We start from the raw sequence: 20,297 nt of genomic DNA, 5'->3' as shown, positions 1-20,297 counted from the left end.
AAATCAGGGGAAAAAACTCTTCTTCTAGATATGTTTTAGGGTAATGATGCCCTTCCAGCTATGAGGCATCTGGGGACAGAAGAGGCTGGTATCCATCTGCCACATGTTGCCTGAGTTTCCAGGAAGCCCTGGTCCTCAGCACTTGTTTGATGACATTTGTGTGTGGATCTGTAGGATGGGTGGTGGGCCAGGGGAGCCACAGGGAAGAGATGATTTTGTTTTTTTAAGGTGTGCTTCAGTTATCCAGGTTGCGGCATAAAGTGTTGCTCTTGCCTAATGAACAAGTTGGATGCTCTGAAACTCCAGCTGATGATGCTCTGAGGGTCATCTGTGTCCTCTGCTCTGAATCTCTCATAAGCTCTTTAGAGTAAGGGCCCGTGTATTTTACACTGCCATCACAAATAACAGACTCTCGGCTTGAAATCTGTGATTGACTGTGCATGTCACATTTCATGCCATTAAAAACATAAGCTCAAGCTTGGAAGGGCGAATGTGCTTTTGGCTTCTCTGCCATTTGTATTTCAGTCTGCAGGCACCACTTCTTTCACTGCATGTTGCTGTTTTTCTCTTGAAAAAATTTCCAGAGCCCCCTGTGCCTGCAGAAGAAACAGATTCTATTTACTGACATTTGTTCCAAGTAATAATGAGCAGAAAGACAACTCTTGTAGGCTCTAAACAGGGTCTCTCAGCTAGAAGCCTTCAGGGCTTCAGCCAGCAGCTCCCAAGCCCAAAGGCTGCCTTCTTTTAAAAAAGTCTGAATTATCCATTAAATACCACAGCGTCTTGAAGAAGGTCCATGGGACCTCTCTGCTTTCCTCCTCGGTCAAGGCTTGAGCTGGCACCCAGTTAAGCTGCTGGGAGTCTTCTTAGGATGCCATGGCTATGTGTGCGCTGCTTGCACAAGCATTGACTAGTTTATGCCATGGGTAGGGGGAATTTGGGATCCCATTAATGGTTAATTCAGGTGCTTGCAAGGGAGTCCCAGGGCTGGCAAGTGGCCTGAAGCACTTGGAGGCACCATTGACACAGCCTGGGTGTTGAGGAGCCTTTCTATGCTTTTGCACAGGGTGAACCCTGTGTCAATACCTTGGGGAAGAATTGTCCCCTGCCACTGGCTTCCTGTCTCCGGACCTCAGTGTATGGCAGGGGACTCTCTTTTGGTGGCTGATCCCTTCACGTGTCTCTAAGGGATGCCATCCTGCCAGGTGGTAATGGACAATAGCCATGCATGCCCTGATGCCCTGGGCTGGCTTCCCATGTCATGCTTGCTAGCGGCCCTCATGCCAGAGGCTGGTTTTTTGACAGGCAGCATATTCTGCAGTGCTCAGGCTGTCTCTAAGACTAAGAGCCCTACCCGGGGAACAGATAAACAGAATAATGTTTGAGCCTCTGGTACTCTTTAATGTCATTTTCAGGGAAATATATGTGTCATAACAACATAAAGCAGGCATAATTCCCTTGCTTTCAATCTGTTTGGTGCCAGGGTCCACGTCATTTCAGCATCAAAATAGATCCAGCAAGCTCATGGTAACTTTGCTCTCCCAAGAGCTGCCTCTCTTGCCCCCTTGGTTTGTACTTGTCTCTTGTCTTCCAGCAGCCTTCCTCACCCCTGTCAGAGGATGTCACGTACTGTTATGGTTAATATCTAATTTTCACTGGAAGCCCTTGGGAATTGGGCCCTTATCTCCACATACCATACACATCAAAATGGTTTAATCAACCCTATTAATTCCAGGGCTTGTTGCTGATCCGGATAAAACACTGTACTTTCCCAGCACTGAATCTTTGTAGCCAAGTTTCACGTTGCAGCACCCTCCACGCAGATTGCTCTCTGCTTCTTGGGGCTGGACACATTCCCTAGCAGTCCCTCACCCCTCACAGAGAGATGCCAGGGCCCTACTATAAGGTTCAGATTGGTTTTGGCTGATTTGCCAGACCAGAAGCATCCCATCAGCTTGAAAATGTGGACTTGAGAGTCCTTGGTGTCACTTCCCAGTGCTCTGGGTAGTCATTGCCACCTCCAAACACGGGTGCAGGGCACCTGCAGAGCACATCTGCCCAGTTGTTTGGCTTGAGAAGGTGTCTAAGAATGGGAAGCATGTCTCAGCGACATGCTAAGACCAGGGAAAAAATGGGAAAAACTCAGGAGATATTACAGCTGTAGCATGGGGGGACCTGAGGAAGGGGACATGCCTTTGTCATTGTTCCAGCATGCCTGCTTTAGGGAAGGGTGCTGGGACATGACTTATTCATCAGGAGACAAGTCTGATAGAGTAACAAACTTCAGAGGACTAGATATGGAAGGATTAGACACACGAGGCTGGTCTATAGACATCTTCCTGACCAGATGAAGAAGTGGACCAAATTCTGCCATCTTTTCCCACCTCCAGCAGTATTTTACCTCATAGCTCACCCCCATCTTAAAGCCAAGAGTCTCCAACAGCTGTGGGGATGTCACATGTTTAAAGCAACCGCAAGATGTCCACCTAATGTCCCGGGGCTGCTCGAGACATGCTGCTCCTTGCTTTTCTCAGAAAGGGTTCTTGCAACATGAAAGAAGTGCAGGCAAACAAAGAGCCCCAGGGAGAGAAGTGACAAGCAGCAGCTGGAGCCGGGGGGTGACTTGCCGAGTGACAGAGCAGTTGGGCTCCTCGTTACTCTGCTACTATTTTGGAAACATCAATAAACAGAAGAGGCCAGATCAATCTCTCAGCGCTCCAGCACAAACCTTGAGGAGCCCTGTTGACTACTGTGGCAAGGGCAGCCTGAGACACCAGTTTCTCCACATGCATTGTGCTTTCTTTGGACCCGGGGCAAAGTCATCAGAAATAGCCACTGCAAACATTATTAGCAGTCTCCTAATTAGCAAGCCTCAGCTCCTTTGCTGGTGCAAGCTTGCACCAAGGAATTCATGCTAATTTGTACCATGGAGAGTATTACTCTCTAAATTCTGTGTGGGAGCTTTCAAGCAGCTGGAAAAAAAGTATAGATGTTTATATTTTTAAAAAGGGATAAAAGGGATTGTTTTTGCCACTGTCAATTATTAATGGCTCTCAGGTCAGGCTAAGGAACAATGCCAGGGATAAATTACCCTGTACGCTATTCATATGTGCTCTCCCCAATTGTTTCCTTCTCAACCAGAGGATTCACCTCGCAGTGAACTCCTTGGCGTTTAGAAAAAAGGACTGATGAAGCAATGAACTCAGAGTGCCCGTTTATTTATGCATCGACATCTTTCCTACTTTGTCAGGTGTGTTTAATCAGAAAGAAGCAGGAAATGCATTATAATTATAAACATATTACCATGCAAGAAAAAGGCTGCCCTTGCAAAGGATTGTGTTGTTTGATAAAATGATTAGAGTGAAAAAACACAGGCTTAACCTGCGAAGCTCTTTGCTAAGATCAAAGCAAAGCTGCCTGCTACCACAGGCTGCCTGTGCAGATTCAGCTCTGAGTTTGCAGCGAGGGAAGTGGAAGAAAGTTAGAAAGAAAATGCAATCTCCTCCCTTACTTTTTTTTTCCTCTGAAACTTTTCCCCCAGTATAAAAAATGAGTCAAACATTAGATATTTGCTGTTAAAATTAATAGAATTAGTGATGAACCCAGCTGAGAACACAGTAATTAGGGCCCGGTCCAAAACCCCTTGCTGAAGCCCATGGAGAGACTTATTGTTTTCAATGGGATCTGGCTCAGAATCCTGGTGAGCCAAAGCAAAGATGGAGTTACAGCATAACCCTGGGAGATCCTGGATCTCCTGCAGTCTTTCCATGTGACCTTGCCCAAACTTGCAAGCATTCCTTAATCCTGAGCACAGCTGAAACAGAGTCACTAATCTGCTGCTGCTGCAAAAAGCAAAAAAGTCCTTCTAGGCTGTGAGACCAGGAGCGCTGTAGGTAAGACGCAGAAGGGGTTTATTGCCTTCCTCAGCACCATGAGACTGAGCCACAGCCCTGCTCTTAAAAAACAACAACACAGACATACTGGAAATTTTCCAGAGGATAGCAACAAAAATGATCAGAGGTCTAGAAAACATGACTTATGAGGAAAGAAAGAAAGGGCTGGGTTTGTTTAGTCTACAGAATTAGAAACATCCTAATAAACTTGAGAGATGTAAAAAAATGTACGGTATCAAAAAGGCTAATCAATTGCCCTTTATCTCTGTGGAAATGGCAGAAGGTACAGCAAAGATTTAGGATAGATTGTATGAAAAGCTGTGAGGTTAATAATGCACTTAAGTATGTTACTGAGGGATGGAGCAGAGTGTGTCTCACAGGAGATTTTCAATGTGGTGGACAAGTCCCTGCCATGAGGGCCTGGGTAACTCACTATTTCATGGGGCAGGCTGCTTTCAGCTATGGTTTCCATGATCTAGTGACTGTCTTGGGACACCTAAGAAGGAGACCTTGGAGGTGATGAGCTTTCACAGCATTACCCGATTTGAAAAAAAGCAGCAGGTGCTCAGCCCTTTTACTAGTTGACCCCCAAATCACTGGCCCTTTCTTAAAATCCTCTTTTCCTTGGCTTCCATGGTTATTAAATAAAGAGAAACAAATTCCCATCTCTTCACAGGGCTGTCATGATATTTAGGAAGTACCTTGATGCTCTCCCATGGGGAATTCCCATCTAAGTGAATGCTGAAATGCTTGAAATTAGGATGATGATACCTCTGAAAAAACATATGGTGATGCAGAAAGTGATCCAGGTAGTGGTGACCTTGCAAATCCTGCTCAGGAAAGTCCCCTCCTGATGCTGGAGAAAGAGGTACCTTGGTCAACCTTTGCTAGATGTGCTTTCACCCATAGCAACACTAGGTACGACAGTTGCAAAGCACTTGGGATAGTACTAAGTATTGCTCTAGGTGGGCCAGGTGGTGGCCAGCACCTGATTAGAAAGGCAGCATCCTTTCTCCCCATAGCATCTGCCCTGGGGCTGCATATCCTGGGCCCTGAAGCTGCTGCCTCCCTGTGACCAAGTGACTCTGCTGGCCCTTGTCTGCCTTGGTAAAGCTCAATGCTGTTCCCTGGTTTCAACCCTTTTTGCAAAGGGCCCCAAAAACTTTGATCAGTTTGCATCCAAACTGACCACAAGACAGAAGTCTATCAGAAAACAGGCTTTATATTAACTACCCAGCAGAACCAAATTCCTTGATTTACGGGCATGAGGTGAGGAGTCGGTGAAGTACCACAGGGTTGCAGCCAGAGCAGGGCTGGCCATAGCCCTTGGCAGCTCCAAGGACTTGGGGGAGATGTGAGGGCTCCCCGAGGGCCGGGGGAAGGATGCTGTGCTCAATGCTATTGCAACCGTGCCTTTTCTTTGCACTCCCCATTTCCTGCCCAGCTACAGCTGTGCAAGGTACTATTTGGCCCCTGCATGAATGCTGAGAAAATCACTAGTTATACGATACAGGAACGAAAAAAATCTGTTTGCTTCCAAGCACAAACCAATGACTGTGGCAATGGTTTGCAAACATGGGGTTATGGCCCCAAGTCAGCTTTTCCCCCTTGGTTCTGGGTGTAGTCACGAGCCTGGCAGGAATCCGTGTCAGCTAAAATGCATGGCAGCAACAGGCGTCTCCTGGAGTTTTGGAGCTGAGTGGGGTCACAACAGGAAGGAGTTTGGCAAGGCGGCACTGTAGGGTTAGGAATAAACATCTCCCCGGGGCAGACTTTCCATAATTGGCCATGACAAGGCTTCTTTCTCCAGAGAGCTGGAGCTGGTCTGTGAGGAAGCAGAATGAAATCACTGCTCTGGTCCAATTTGGCATGTGCCCGCGATTTAGCCCTGCTTTGCACAGGGAGGAGGTGATGATATAGACTGAAAGACAGAGGAGAAACTTAGCCAAAGACTTCCGAGCCGGGGGGTGAGTTTGGTTTCCCACTCATTTTTTGCAGGTTTACTCAGATCCTTAGAAGGAAACCCTGGCACAAAACCGGTGGTACAAAACCAATTCCCTTTATCAACAATGCCGAGAGAACAATGGGGACTCCTGAACACAAAGCTTATACAAACAATAACAACCATTTTGTTTCATATTGTTAAAACAGCAGTTGATACGCAATGCTTCCTTCCAGCCCCCCACTTTGTTAACTATTTCTGTCACCCTTCTGCTCCCAGATACAGATTTATGGGAGGGGATCTTAGCTGTTGGAGTGGTGTCCTGCAACGTGATGGTGACCACACGGCTGTGCAGCCTTCTGTGAAGAGGAAGGTTGGGTGTGGTTTCCTCTTGACACCCTGAACCCTTGGAAAAGCCACACTTTCTTTCAAATATGAAGAAAAAGGGGTGTTGTCTCTGTTGTCCTTTCTCTGGACGGTGGTCATCAGTGCTATCTTCAAAGCTCCCTGCTGTCTCAGCAATCTTACCAAGCCTGGTGACCTGACAGCAGTTTACAGCCTGTTCGGTATCTGATGATTAATCCCCTCCCTTTAAAAATATGCACTTAGTGGCAGAACCCCACAAAAATATTGGTGGAGCCAGAACTGCTTTGCCAAGTGGCAGACTTAGACTTGCTCTTCTTGGAAAGCTGGTTTCCTGTCACTGGCTTTTTCTCATCGTTGTTTTCCAGTGGTTTGGAGAAAAGAGAAAAAAAAATAAATTGTTCCTCCCAAATACCTCTTCTCCTTTACATCTCTTTTCCTTCATGCGTCCTCTCTGCCATTCCAGATTACAGGAATTCCATCAGCCAACGGGCTTCCTAACTAACCCCACAGCTATCCCTGATGCAAAAGGAGAAGCAAGCTCCCTGCCCTGCAAAATAAGACCCCTTGAAAAAGAAGATGCAATCTTCATTTCCATCCCACCTTCTCCCGCTTCTTTGGAGAGCAGGCAGATGGAACAAAAATCTTCCATGCACTATGAAGGAGCGGCAGCTCAGAAAAGTCACATCTGCATCTTGTTGCAATGTGAGAGTTTAGATCACAGCGTTAGCCTTTTGCTAATTTCTAATTTGATGCTAGGAACATTTACGTTTTATTTCTTATGAAATGACTACCATAGCTAACGCAGGCAGCTGCTGCTGGGCTGGCTACAAGACTAGAGCTTGGGGCTTCCTATTCTAAACATTCCCATCACTTGAAATGGAGGCTTGGTCACCACCAAGCAGCAAAGGGCTGCGGCATGCAGCTGAGTTTGCATGCTAACAAATGCAGGTTACCCAGACCTTACTCTCCCTGGAGAAACCAGCATTCCTATTCACCTTTCATTTAAAGTCTGTGCAAGGCTAAATCCTGCAGCAGGTTCTTACCCAGCATCTTTTTCTGGTTTTCTGCTGAGCCTCTGTGTAAGGCCCCCAGGCTGGACTTAGCAGCACCATGTGCAATACTGGTCAGGTGAATACAGCATGAGCACAAAGCTCATGACCTTTGTGGCAGAGCGTTTGGGGAATGACTAACGCAGCTGGTGCCTTCAAGGTCAGGAGTTTGTGGGACCCCATGAGGATTCCCCACGTCCTCTCTGCAGAGCAAGGTGGGTCCTTTCTGAGAAGGAAAGCACTAAATGTCCTGGGGAGTACCAAAGATGGTTTAGAGGAGTTTAGAACAGGGGACGCACTGGAGTGTAAGGCATCCATGGTCAAAGAGTTTGTGTGGCAGTTTTCCTTTTGGTGTCCATGTGTCAGTCTCTGGATCATAGCAGTCCAAGGAATCCAAGTCCTTGATGGCATTGTCCGTGGTGAGACTTCGTCCTCCTGTGACATACAGCTTGTTCTTGATGACAGTGGCCCCGTGATGCATTCGTCTGTCCTTCATGTCTGCACATTTAACAAACTTGTTGCCTTTTGTATCATAAGCAATTATTCTCCGGGTGTACCCTAAATGCAAAGCCAAAGGTAGATGAGACAGGTAATATATTTTCTGCTAGTCTTCAATAAAACATGTTATACTAGCACATAATTTGGCAGAATTAAGATACCTAAGCTGGGAAGTAATGATGTGTTGCAAGAATGCCTGTCTATCTTCCCTTCCTGTTTGGCCTCACCCTGTCTCAATAGCACCTTGGCAGCCAGGGTTTGATGACCACCATAAAACCCCTCAGAAACTTGTTAAACACAGTTGAACCTTGCAGTTTTCTACACGTGCCTTCAAACAGCCCAAAGTATTTCTTTTCACCCAACAGACTTCTAGAGCTTTGCAGAAGGATGGCTGCAGAAGCATGGCCTTAGAATCTCTGAAGATCTGCACAATCCAGGCCTGGTATTAGAATAGGCCTGTAATCAGAATTGTACTGAAGTTGCTGTGCTGAAGTTAACAAGAAAGGTAGCCTTGAGCTATTCTTGAATCCTGAGACCAAGTAATTATGTTGTGCCAACAGGCCATGGCTGTAACAAGATACAGCTGCTGGGAAAGCAGGTGCAGGGCCAAGAAAGATAGGGACCGGTATGGGAAAACAGGGAGTAACAAACTGCAAGGCTGAAGCACGGCAACACAATTAGCTACATGGGTAGAATGCTTATTTTAGTCATGATAATTAGGGGTGTGAGAACCGTGCGCGTTTAGAGACTACTAACCAATTATATTTCTGCTTTACGAATATGTATGTGTATCGGTTCTATATAAGTAGTGTTAGAAACTAATAAAGTTGAGCAAGATGCATAACTCGTATTGAGCGTCTTCTTGACTCCGGCGAACCCTTCTTCCAGCAGAGCTTCACTTGGAAATACAGAAGCCAATGGCACATGGGGAAGGAGCAACAATGCCTGGTTGGGTTGGAGTCATAATTGTCTACTGCGTTGACATGGGTACTCAACAGCACAGTGCCACTGCTGCTTGCTCCACTCCCAAAGCACTCAGCGCTGTGTCTGTGCTGGCCATCACGTCAGTGACCCAATGGACAGCTTGTCCACTAAAGGGTGATAGCTAGTACCAGAGCCATTGCCCTGGAGCAATGGAGGTGTGGAAGCCTGGTATGCAGCAGTACCTTGCTCATGTATCCCTGTAGATAATCAAGAGTGCCCATGGCAAACAAACTGCTTTAGGCTGTGTTTTTCAGGCTTTGAAGCCACTTTTCCTAACAATAATCAAGGCCTGCCTCGCTTAGGCCAACCCATTCCCCTTTGTTACAATATGGCCAGTCATGAAAAGAGGACCTGAAATGTGGCAAAAGCTGTTTTTAAGAGAAAATATTAGTTTTGTGTGTTTTACCGATGTTGATAAACTAAGAGTGTTTGGCCAATGTTTTGGCACGGAAGGTGAAAATTAGCATGGAAGTAAAACCTGACTGTGGTGAATCTCTCTACTTTCACGCAAAGTGAAAGATGTTTAAAGTTAACATGAATTTCTCTGGATTTTGTTAGATAAATAAAAAACAAATTGAGAACTTAAGCTCATCATCATCAGACTTGGGTCAATGCAGGCCCTTCAGATCAAACCATCTGAAGATAAGAGGTTGAAAATACTGTATTCTGGGCACTGTGGTCTGGGGTCAGGGTAATCTGCCACACGGGACCCTGATAGTCTTGGACTTTTTGACTCAGCCCTCCCCCTGTTCTCACTGCAAAGGGTGGCAGTGGCCTCCCTCTGAGAGATGACATCATGTTTGAATCCTGTGTGATTTGAGTTCAGTCCTCTGCTCTGCGAAAGCTTCCCTAGGTCTCATTTTCCCTTAAATAATATAACACGTGCTTCCTCATGCCAGTCTGTGGTCAGGGGAGCTGCATTAAGGACGGTAGTGCCAAACTATCAACAACATGTGATCCATCAAAGTGCCATGGCCAGAGGCTGATCCTCAGGTTGAAGAAGACACTGAGAAGTTTCCTTTTTTCAAGTGTTTCACCCCCTTTCAGGACATTTCACAATGACCCTAAGGAGGCAGCTACAGGACTGATTGACCCCTCATAGCCCCTGTCCCCAACCATCCCAACAAGCCGTCCATGGCCTTGTGGTAACCACGCTCTCCACTTTTCCAAGAAGAATAGACAGGGAGGGCCAGACTGTGAGCCAGCAGGAGGGAGCAGGTTCCCCATGCCCTTGGCTTCCTCCCTTCTGCAGAGCAGTAACTTGCATTGGCTTTTCCCCAGTCTTCCCCCACCCAGGTCCTGCTACTTGGAGTAAGAAGGTGCCTCATAGAGAACTTGTTCCCACTTCCATGGCCATGAGACCCCATGTATGGAGGCTGGACACACTCCTCCTTTTTTTTCCCAAGCTCCATGTGCTTATTGAGGGAGCACCCCAAGCAGGAAAGCTGTGAAATCCCACAGGAGCTGGGCAGGGGGAGGCAGAAGGGAGGGGGAAACAGAGCCCTTACCACCTACGATGATAATCTGGTCTTCAATAACAACAGCTGGTGCACAGACGTTCTTCACCACTCTGGTCTCCATCCGAAACCATGTATTCCTGGAGACATGGTAAACCTGACAAATAAATAAAGATACAGACGCAGCTGTTTATGTTGCATTTTAACTGGCAATTATAATTGCAGAGGAACTGATGGGTTTTACTTTGTCCTAATGAATATTATTCTCTGGCTTCAACTGCTGGAAACCTGAGAATTTACCCATTTTTTTCCCCGAATACGTTCCCTTGGAAAGCATTCTAGTTCTCCAGGCTTGTCTGCTCAGGAGATGCTTGCACATGCACTAAGGCAAAGTGTATCTGCCATAAGCAAGCTCCTCAGCTGTAAATCTTTGTATGGCAGTTAAATCACTGTAACTCCTGGATAATGCTCTATCAAAGTACAAGCTGTTTCATTTAATTTTCCAGTTATTCTGTGTGTTTCTGCCTTAGCCTTACAATTTTCTGGGCAAACAAACCTCAGCTTCACCAAGCTCTGCTGGCAGCCCCCGTGTTTGCCCAGCTGCTATATTTGTGCTGGTGGCTGGTATGCACTCAGATTGGCAAAGGGACTTGTTAATGGGACTTAGAGTAGTATCTAAGTCATCAATTTATGTGAGAAAAGGAGCTCTTGCCAGATGATGATCAGTCATCTGTATATGGGTGACACAAACTTTTATGTCATGTCATCCACTTCTTAATATAGCAAATATCTCCAGGACATCTCCCCACTAACTGATAAATACATTTCCTTCCCCCTGATAATCAAGTAGCGTTATCACTGTAAAGAAGCATTGCTCATGTGCTGGCTTCATCTTATCCTTTAATGATCCTTTTTAGTTAAAACACGTAAACCAGTGAAAAATACTCATGGGGAAAGTAACACTACGACGTTGCTAAAACATCACATCAGATAAGAAAGGATTTACGTATTTTTTCCTCCTCCTAACTGCTGAAAACAGGCAGAGAGCCAGCAACATGTGGCAGGAGGCATATTTTTAATACAACTGTTTACACGAAATAACTGTCAGTTTAAGTCCTGGCCCTTTGATGCGTGAGAATCTAATTGCTCTAATGAACGTGAGTCTGCTTTTGCTGCAAGCGAGCAGGTGCACGGCTGAGACCCCAGCTGGGCCACTGAGTGGAAAGCACTGGTTTTGGTGAGATCAGCTACAGGCATGAAGCCAGGCAGGAGGGTCGGCCGCTGCCTGCCATAGCATCACCTGCAGCAGCCCTGGCCCCGGTGCCCACCAGCGGCAGGGGTGACTGACACTCGACGAAGCACCTCAGGGCTTATGCCTGAAAAACTCAAAGGGCAAAATGAAAGAGCTGCAATATTCCTTGCAGACAAGACTTCCCTGAAGCCATGTGTCAACTCATCCTGCCTCTTGCTGCAACTCACAATAGTTTTCTTGGGGAGTTTGATTTCCTCAGGAGTGTGATGAACTGCTGAATACCTTAGATGAAACAGCCCTCAGCAAGTAGGACTGACCATTACCTGGATCAGCCGGACAGGGTTTTGCATAATGTCTTCTCCCCCAAAGAGGTAGACCCTCTGATCTTTGGCAGCAACAGCAGGGTGAAGGACAGCAACGGGCATGTTTGCCATGCTCTCACAGGTGTTGTAGATGCTATCGTATCTTTCCACAGAATTCAGGATTTCCTGGTTTTCACCAATTCCACCGAATGACAAAATATAATTTTTATATGCCAAGCTTCTGTGGGAGTAACGTGGAACTAACATGTGCTCAACCAACCTCCACTGATTGAGTTTGAGGGAATAAATGTAAATATTATCACTGACCGGGCTTTTCTTATTGCTAACAGGCATCCCTCCGAGCACATAAATATTGCTGTGTAAACTGACTGCGGAGGCTTTGTACAGGCGCATGGGAAGTTTGGCCAGACTTAGCCATTGGTTTGTCTTGTTGTCATAGAGCAGGACATCCCTTGTCGTCTGCTGGCTGTCCTTCCTGCCACCAATGATGATGAGGAACTCTTGGTTGGAGTACCTGCGAGGAACGTGCAGCATGGGCTTGATGTCAGGTGCATTGGTGCTGTACAAGGAAAACATATGTCTCCGGGCTGACTCAAGGATGCTCCTGCAAGTGGGTGAGGATTGAACGAGAGCGTCATTGGCGATGAAGTGGAAGAGGAAAGTTGGATGGACGTACTGAAGCCTGACCTTCTTGAACAACTCTTGGATGTAGCCTTGCCTTGCCTGGAGGTCGTGCCGGATCCAGACCATCAGTGCCTCAAAGACCTGCTCCTCTTCCCCACAGAGCTCATCGTCCCCAAGGTAATCGATGAGCTCCAAGAGACAAAGGTCTTTCAGGTCCTCAGAAGAGGCCACCTCAGGAAAGCATTTCAAAGCCATAGCCTTGGCTTTCTTATTCAGGCTTTGGCAGTTCAAGACTTTTGCCAGCCTGATCATGCTCAGACAGTTGTCAGGAGCCAGCTTATCTTGGAGGTAGGCAGAGCAGGCCTCGAACAGCTTAGCATACTGCAGCATGGAGGCTGTCTCCAACAGGCACAGGACATTCTCAGCGCATATAAGAATCTCCCCTGTGTAAGCGTAAAGGATAATCAGATCCAAAACCTTGGCGTCGATGCCCTTCAGGATGACTTTAGCCTGGTGGCTCTCTCTGAAGTCATTACAGAACATCGCCTTGAAGTATGGACTGCTGGAAGCCAGCACGTTTCGGTGACAGGGGATTTCAAAGCCCCCGCAGCAGAGGGTAACATCAGTCAGCATCCCGCTCTGCCGCAGAGCATTCAGCTGCCTCAGCAGTTCAGAGGAGAAGTCCTGGTCTTTGAAGAGAAACTCCTCAGCTGATCCCTCCTCCATAGCAAAACAGAAGAGAGATGAATTCTGGACTTGACAGAAAAAGACAAGTTCTTAGCAGCTTTTGTTGAAATATCCAGCTCCAAGGGAACAAACTGGGACTTTGATGTTGCTCTAAATATGCATTCACTGTTACACATAAAAATGGAACATGGTTTAAGCACAGTGGGAAAACAATAAAGAAGCTAAAAGGTCGCTAAGACCCTTTAAAATTTCCATAAAGTTATCAGATAGGTTGTAGCTCTGAGGTCAGTGCTGCCTGTGTCCCTGGCAACAAGCAAAAGCACTAAAGTTATCTCACTGATTTGGGATTAAAGCTGGATGGCTGAAGCAAATGGTTTGTTCATTTTAATCACGATGAATAAATGCACTTAGACATTTATTCACTATTTTAAAGTATTAGCAGTTTAGTAGCTTGCGCCTCTTCCCCCTAGAGTTAGTCACTCCCAAGGAATGTAAATCTGGCAGAGCTGAACTCTGCAGCAGGGCAAACGAAACCCTAGAGACTGGGAATCTGCATTAAAACGGTTATTTATTAACTCTGCTTAGCTGTGTATTTTTTTTATGTTAATCAGACACACAATGACTAAATTAAGTGCCAGGCAAGAACAATATGATGAGTATCTATTGTCTATGAGGCTAACTGCTCAACCTGCAGTGAAACGGTACGGTAGAAACGTTTACCTTCTGTCGTCCTTCACTGCATGCACTTACTCTCTGTCGTTTATTCTCGGCTGAGATTTTCCATAGCTAGAGCCTGGATAAAAACCTATAAACCCACAGGACGTTTCTTTCAGTAGGTAAGTGATTCATAGAGGGCGATTTCTGGATGTGTTTATTCTGAAGTCACTTTTGCCGCTTTCAGGAGCTGCGCGCAGGAGTGGCGAGGCGGTGGGGCATTGTATACATTCCAGCGCTAAGAATAGGCACACACGGGCTTCTCGCTGTTATCACATGTGACGCTGACGCTGCCTTTTGCAATGACCTGGCCGGTACTGAGCATGCCCGAGTGGTGTTTTTCTGGCAAATGTTTACATATAATAAATAGACAAGGAGAGGAAAGTTCACTTAAAAAAGTCCTGGCTGTCCATTTGGAAACAGCGGCAGGACCCTGTCCTAAAGTGCCTGGGAACTCTAGAAGCCTGTAAACAGTCTGCAATGCCTCGTGCTAGGTAATGCACTGTCACTGTAGTTTCATGGAGAAAGAGGGAGAGAGAAGAGCTTCCAGGGACCCCGCTGGGAGAGACCGTGTCTCCACCTTATGGAGAGATCTGGGGAGCAGCGGCTCCTTGCAGTCTGTGGGAGATGTTGATGCACCAGGACCCCTGTGTCCAGGGCTGCCCCAAGCTGGGCAGGGAGACCCCAGCTACCTCTGCTGATCAGAGAATGAAGTTCATTCTTGGAGCAGTTTATGATGCTGCTTGGTATTTCATATGGAAAATATCAGGTTGTGGCCGTTTCTGTAAGGACCTCACTGTCTGAAACCCTTGGCAAAGAACTTCTCAAGCAGGTGACTTAAAGAAGCTCAGTGTTATGGGTGGGGGGACCAGAGCAGGTTGCTGAAGCTAGTGCAGCAAGCTGGAAACTATAGAGTCCCAGCGTGGCATTTAGCTCCTCAGGGTGGACACCTCGCTGGGGTTCCTAGCTACAGAGGCCTGCCCACGAACAAGGTGTCCGAGCTTCTTTTGCAGCCGGTGAGGTCTAGTCAATACAAGCACATCTGCTGAGTTATTCAGGTCACCAGTAAGTACCACCTATGTTTGGGCAGGTGAGCAGTCCTCCAGGCACTGCTAGGTCTCCACAGGTGCTCAGCTGCCTCAATCACATGTAGGTGTCCATATTTAACACTCCCGAGTAGGTATCTGCGATGATGAGCCTAAATCCATCCCCAGGGCTGGGATCAGTTGAGTGCCTCATGCCAGCAGAGGATCTCCCACAACCCCAGCTGTCCCCCAGTGGGCGTCTTCAGCAGATCCAGTGTGATGTGTCCCAGCTCAGTGCCAGCTTTCTGGGTATTTCCAGAAAAACTGCATGGGCTGCCCACGGACCCATGGACTGGGTAACTGGATTGAGCCCTTCATCTGTGCTGAAATTCCTCCCTTTGTTCTGGGATGGGACTGAATCCAAAACGTCATTTCTAAGCATTGCTACCACAGGGAAACACAAGGTTAAAGCAAAACTCCTCATATTTTCAAAGCCAAAGCTCATGGGTGAGTCATGCCTGCATCTAGTCACAGCGAGGCAGATGAGTGAAAATCGTTGGGAGCTCAGTGCCCTTATGTCAACTCCTGTGCTGCGCTGGTGTCTGCAGTTCTCCATATGTCCCTGCCCCCGCATCCGCAGCCCAGCAGACTGCAGGGATGGGTGCAGCCTGTTTCTCTAAAAACAGCAGCTTTGCATCACGGGTCATGCCATACGTGACCTTTCCCAGAGACTTTTCAATGCAGCGTAACAACGTGGTGAAATGCCTGGAGGCTAACAAAACCCGGAAGGCCCAGATCCGTGTTAGAGACAGGGTGGAGTTGGGCTGGAGTAAGGAGCTTTTTGGAGGTTGTGGCATCTTCCCTTCTGGCACAATCTGTGTGTGTGTGTGCACACACGTGTGTGAATGGCCAGGTGAAGTGAGGGAGGGGAAGGGCAGGAGCCACTGGACTTGATTCCTGTAAATGAGCCCCTTTGAGGGTGAACTTGGCAATGGGGAGCCTTTTCCCTCTCCTTGAGTAAAGAGGCAACCCACAGGATGATGTTGAGGCGCTGGGGAACATGCGCCCTTCTCTCCCTGCTCCCCGCCACCGCTGCCTCACCAGCTGGCCATGATCTTGCTATAAATATTTAGAGTGGCATTAAAAACCCAAAGGAGAATTTCTCTCTCCTCGTCCAGAGAACATTAGCTACCCAAACAAAACGCCCTCTCCCTTTCTTTGTTGCTCAGTATGTATATGCTTTCGTCGCGGTCCATTTTGATGATTGATTTAGGTTTCTATCTCTGTTCTGGCTCTAACTCTTTGCTGCCTGTTTAGTTCTGCCTCTTCCTGGCAGTGGCTGTGGATTATTTTTTTAACCCTTAAAGAAACAAATGATGCTATCTGACTTCACTAATGACACTGTTTTATGGGGTCGTGGAAGGGTAGGAGGGATGTTCTTCTGCTTTAGATACTGATAAATGTGGCATTTATTTAGAAGATCCCAGGCTGGAGGGCTTTGCACGGTTATGCAAACTCCTGCTAACTCAGAGTACAGCGTGTGCTGTTTAAACAGCTTATTGCTCTCGGGGGGGTTGCTGCTCCCTGCTGAGTCCCCACACAGGTCCCTGCCAATTTGGGGCCAAGGCTCCCAAGCAATGAAGCTCTTGCTGCCTGCTTTACAACTGTCTCTTCTTTCTTTCCCAGAGATTATGGTTTCAGACACATCTCCAACCAAGTGGGCACATCAACACTGCTTAGCTAGGATTTCCTTTATAAATAAACTAGAAATAAATTTTCATGGCATATCCTAGAACAGTATGTCCTATATGGCCCCTACTGCTGCAGCATGACCCCTGGTGAGAGGATAGAGCTGTTTCTCCTGTGGGACAGTGCAACTTGTCTGAGAACAGCTGTTTCTGAATGAGTTGTTGAGGCACATTTCCTAGGTTGGCATGCTATTGACTGAACCAGGCCTGGGCAGTCTTTTTTGGGAGGACAGGATACTGCATTAACCACAGGAGTGGGATGTCGCACGGATAATGGGCTGGTCTGGACACCATGTGCGCATGGGAAAGTGGGCTTGTTCGCAGGTTATGTGGGCCAGCAGCACTGTGAGATGTGATGCTGCAGGTCCCCCCTCGCCCTTGAGTGGGACTGGGAGCCACTGGGGGCTGTTATAAACGGTGCCCCTCTGCAACTGCTGCTGTGTGAACTCCACCAATGGCCACTTTCTAGAAAATGGAAAAGTCTGCCAAAGAACTCACCCTGCTCCTTCTGCTCTCTCTCCTTAAGTGTTTGGGATTGCTCAGTTTTGGAATTAGGATGTCTGAACCTTTGATCTGACCCAGAGCAACTCTTCTTATGTTTTAATGTAATGGGATGATGAAATTACTATTATCGTGCACTAAGCAACAGAGTGGAAAAAAGCTGTAATCTAATCGGCCAGCAGACAGGTGCACGGAGAAGATTGGTGACGTCAGACAACTTCTAAAACTCATACATTGATCCTATTACAATTCAGGTGAAAATGAACAAATACGGATAAGGATAAAGGACTATTCAAGGCACAGACTTCACTGAGCTTAGTCAGTGTTATGTGCACTGCCTCAGTGACTACCAGCCCCCACAGTTATCAAGGGAGAGATCATCCCTTTCCCCAAATTTTCAGTCTAAAGAGACAGGGGGACAAGAACAAATATTCCTTATTATGGTCTTCATAAAACCGGGAAAGGGAACAAACCCCAGGATTAACATTCCTCATTGTAAAAAGAGACAATTACAGGGAGTGCAATTGATCAGATGCCATGTGTTGGAGAGGATGGGAAGATGCTCCAAGCACCAAGTGGTGGCTGGCTGGGGTGACAGCCTTCAGCCCAGGCTGGGAGAGCAGCCAGCACTGCCTGGGATGCTGCATGCCCTGGCAGTGTGGGGGTTGGTCATTGGGCCATGACACCATTTTGCTCATAAATGGGAGGGGAGAGAAATACAAGAGTAGAAAGGAAGACTCGTACGTGGGAGAATTATTAGATATCTGTATTGCATATTTACACATGCATGTAAACATATATAACAGATATGTGCATTGAAAGAGCAAAAATATGTCTATACAGGCAAACTACTATCAAGAGATAGCATGGACAGGGACCTTTCTACTCAACATGTATGTCTGTTTCTCACCCAGCTGATAACACCACCAGGAGACCAAACTCCACACGTGATGTCTGAGCCAGACCTGTGAAGAAAATGTTTCCCGACAACCAACACCCAGTTTTTGACTCATCCTGACACTTCCCACTGAAGCAGCCTCCTCAAGTGCTGTCCATGCTCAGCTGGAGCCCAATGCAGATTTACTATTTGCTTCACTGGACTGGGACAACAGCCCTTTGACATTGTCCTTTAGCTCCCTTATTGACATCTCAGGGCTGCTGAAGGCAATGAAACTCCCCAAGCTAGCAACTAGCAGAGAAGACACTGAAAAGTAAACAGAATCCAGTGTGAATATGGGGAACCGATAGGCAATCACACATGACAAATAAGATGAAATCCTTTGTGCTACTCCAGGCAACAGAAATACAATGACTATTCCACACAGCACTGCCAGGTGGGGTCTCCTGTTCAGAAACCACCCAATTCTAGAGTCATGGGAAGATTGGGTTGGGGACCCCCTGGGAGCAAACTTTGTGCAATCTCCTGCACACAGCAGGGCTAACCTCAGAGTTAGATCAGCTTGCTCAGGGACTTGTCCGGTTGAATTTTTGAAATCTTGAAAGATGGAGATTTCACAGCCTCTCTGGACAGCCTGCTCCAGCCCTGAACCACTCTCCTGATGCAAAATTTTTTCTGTATGTCTGACAGAAATTTCCTTTGTTGTGAATTGCGAATGCTGCCTCTTGCCCACAGAAGTCTAAATTCCTTCTGCTGCTACTAGTTGCCAATATCTGGTCTTCTTCCTATTCTTTAAGTTCAGATACCCTTGTGGTCCTTCTCTCTCAATCCTCTGTAATTATTGCATTACTCATTTTCTATTTAGCTGCTCAGCAAACATGGTTTCTCCGAGTGCCCTATCACCACAGCTGTTGTTCACATTGGTATGATGCTTTAATTCTGAACCAAGGCTTAGTTTAAGACTTGATTGAATCTGTCTTTGGTTCTGATTTTTTGGGCAAGGTAGCAGACCACATCTGTAGATACTGGTCTTGAAATCTGAACTTGAATTTTGAACCACTGATCTAAACTTTTGTTATAGAGGCATAGGGACATGTTTTACAGCACTGGAGACACAGAGCAACTTCCCAAGTGTCTCTGCCATCACTGTATGTATTGTGCACAGATAGAGAGATATAGCATGTAATTCAATAATTGCTTTGGCCCAGTATGTGTGGGTGTGAAGATGTGTGGGCTTCTGGCTTGGTTTCAGGCCAATCTCTAATTAAAGAGTGAGAGATTAAGATGAAAGCAATTGTACTCATCCTTCTTTAGTCAGAATGACCTACTAGTGTTAATTAAAACAGTCTTCAGGCAAAAATAAATTTAGCTGCCAAAGTTATGTGCTTCACATTAAATAAGGAGATAGCTGGGTTTCAAGTGTGCTGAGTTTCTAGAGGTTTCACAGAAACCACTCATATAGCTTTGGGCACTCTTGTTGGAATATTTTAAAACAAATCTTTTGCCTAAATCAGCTCCTTCATGTGCATTTCAGCAACCTGCTGGCTTTTTCTTCTTTCTACATCGTTTGAGAATGGGTACCTGCCAGCTTATCTTGGACTGAACATACAGTGTGGCCTCTGGAGGATAAAATATCACCAGGAACGCTGGACACCTAAGTAGATCATTCATCTATCCTTTCTATAGTCTCTGGTTACAAGAGCCCCGTGGCAACAGCAACAAGAAGATATGCAGATCCTGCACTGCTCCGCTCTTTCTGGGTCTGGACGTTAAAATGCCTTTGATAAAGGCAAACCTGGAATCATGTCTTTCATTTCAGGTTCAGGATCTTCCCCTGATATTTTAGGTTGCTAGAAATGTTTCCAAAGGAGGATCAGACATTTAAAACTCCAGAATGTCCTTTGACACTTCTGTGACACACAGATCATTGTTCTTAAAAGCCTTCACCTTTCTCATCTCCCATTTATTTTGCCTCAACTTTACAGACTGTAACTAGACAGCCAGGTACGACTGCTGTGACGTTGATACAAGCAGAGAGAAACAGGTCCAGTGCTTCAGAAATATTATTTTCAATGGGAAAATCAACTGTGGTCATAAGTATGATGGCCACCAGCCATCAGACCCTCAGAGGATCTAGGCCCGAAACGCCCTTCCCCTTGCAGAGCAGTGCACTCAAAAGAAGGAAGGGGGCAGATGCAGGGAAATGCTCGCAAGCCCAACTTCTTGACCCAGACTCTTTCTCTCTTCTTATTTATCAGGCCCTGTCATGTTATTTTTCATCCACATCTTCTCTCATACAATTACAGCATTTTAGGGTAAATCAGGGAGGAATTCTG

General features: G+C 46.6%; 1 protein-coding gene across 2 annotated transcripts; it reads right to left on the bottom strand.

The window, feature by feature from the left end:
- Positions 1–4,733: 4,733 nt before the first annotated feature.
- Positions 4,734–14,158, bottom strand: KLHL38 (kelch like family member 38). 2 transcript variants are annotated; one of them, XM_027792425.2, is made up of 4 exons: positions 13,796–14,158; positions 11,765–13,240; positions 10,241–10,346; positions 4,734–7,808 (listed from the first exon to the last, which is right to left on the bottom strand). In XM_027792425.2, the coding sequence occupies exons 2-4, from the start codon at positions 13,112–13,114 to the stop codon at positions 7,522–7,524; spliced, it is 1,743 nt and encodes a 580-aa protein (XP_027648226.1). In that variant the 5' UTR covers positions 13,115–13,240; positions 13,796–14,158; the 3' UTR covers positions 4,734–7,521. The 2 variants fall into 2 exon arrangements, with proteins under 2 accessions (XP_027648226.1, XP_005241416.1); XM_005241359.3 differs by lacking the exon at positions 13,796–14,158 and having other exon boundaries at positions 11,765–13,756.
- Between the last annotated feature and the right edge of the window lie 6,139 nt (positions 14,159–20,297).

The sequence above is a fragment of the Falco peregrinus genome, chromosome 3, assembly GCF_023634155.1.
Source record: "Falco peregrinus isolate bFalPer1 chromosome 3, bFalPer1.pri, whole genome shotgun sequence".
NCBI lineage: Eukaryota > Metazoa > Chordata > Aves > Falconiformes > Falconidae > Falco > Falco peregrinus.
The sequence above is the reverse complement of the archived record's forward strand: the minus strand, read 5'-3'. Positions and strand labels throughout refer to the sequence as shown.

Bases quoted from the DNA above. Each gene is read 5' to 3' on its own strand.
- KLHL38 (XM_027792425.2), bottom strand. From the start codon at position 13,114: ATGGAGGAGGGATCAGCTGAGGAGTTTCTCTTCAAAGACCAGGACTTC. The intron at 10,347-11,764 runs GTAATGGTCAGT...TTTATTTGTCAG, and splicing joins ACCCTGTCCGGCTGATCCAG to GTTTACCATGTCTCCAGGAA. The intron at 7,809-10,240 runs GTAAGGGCTCTG...CTTTGCATTTAG, and splicing joins CCAGATTATCATCGTAGGTG to GGTACACCCGGAGAATAATT.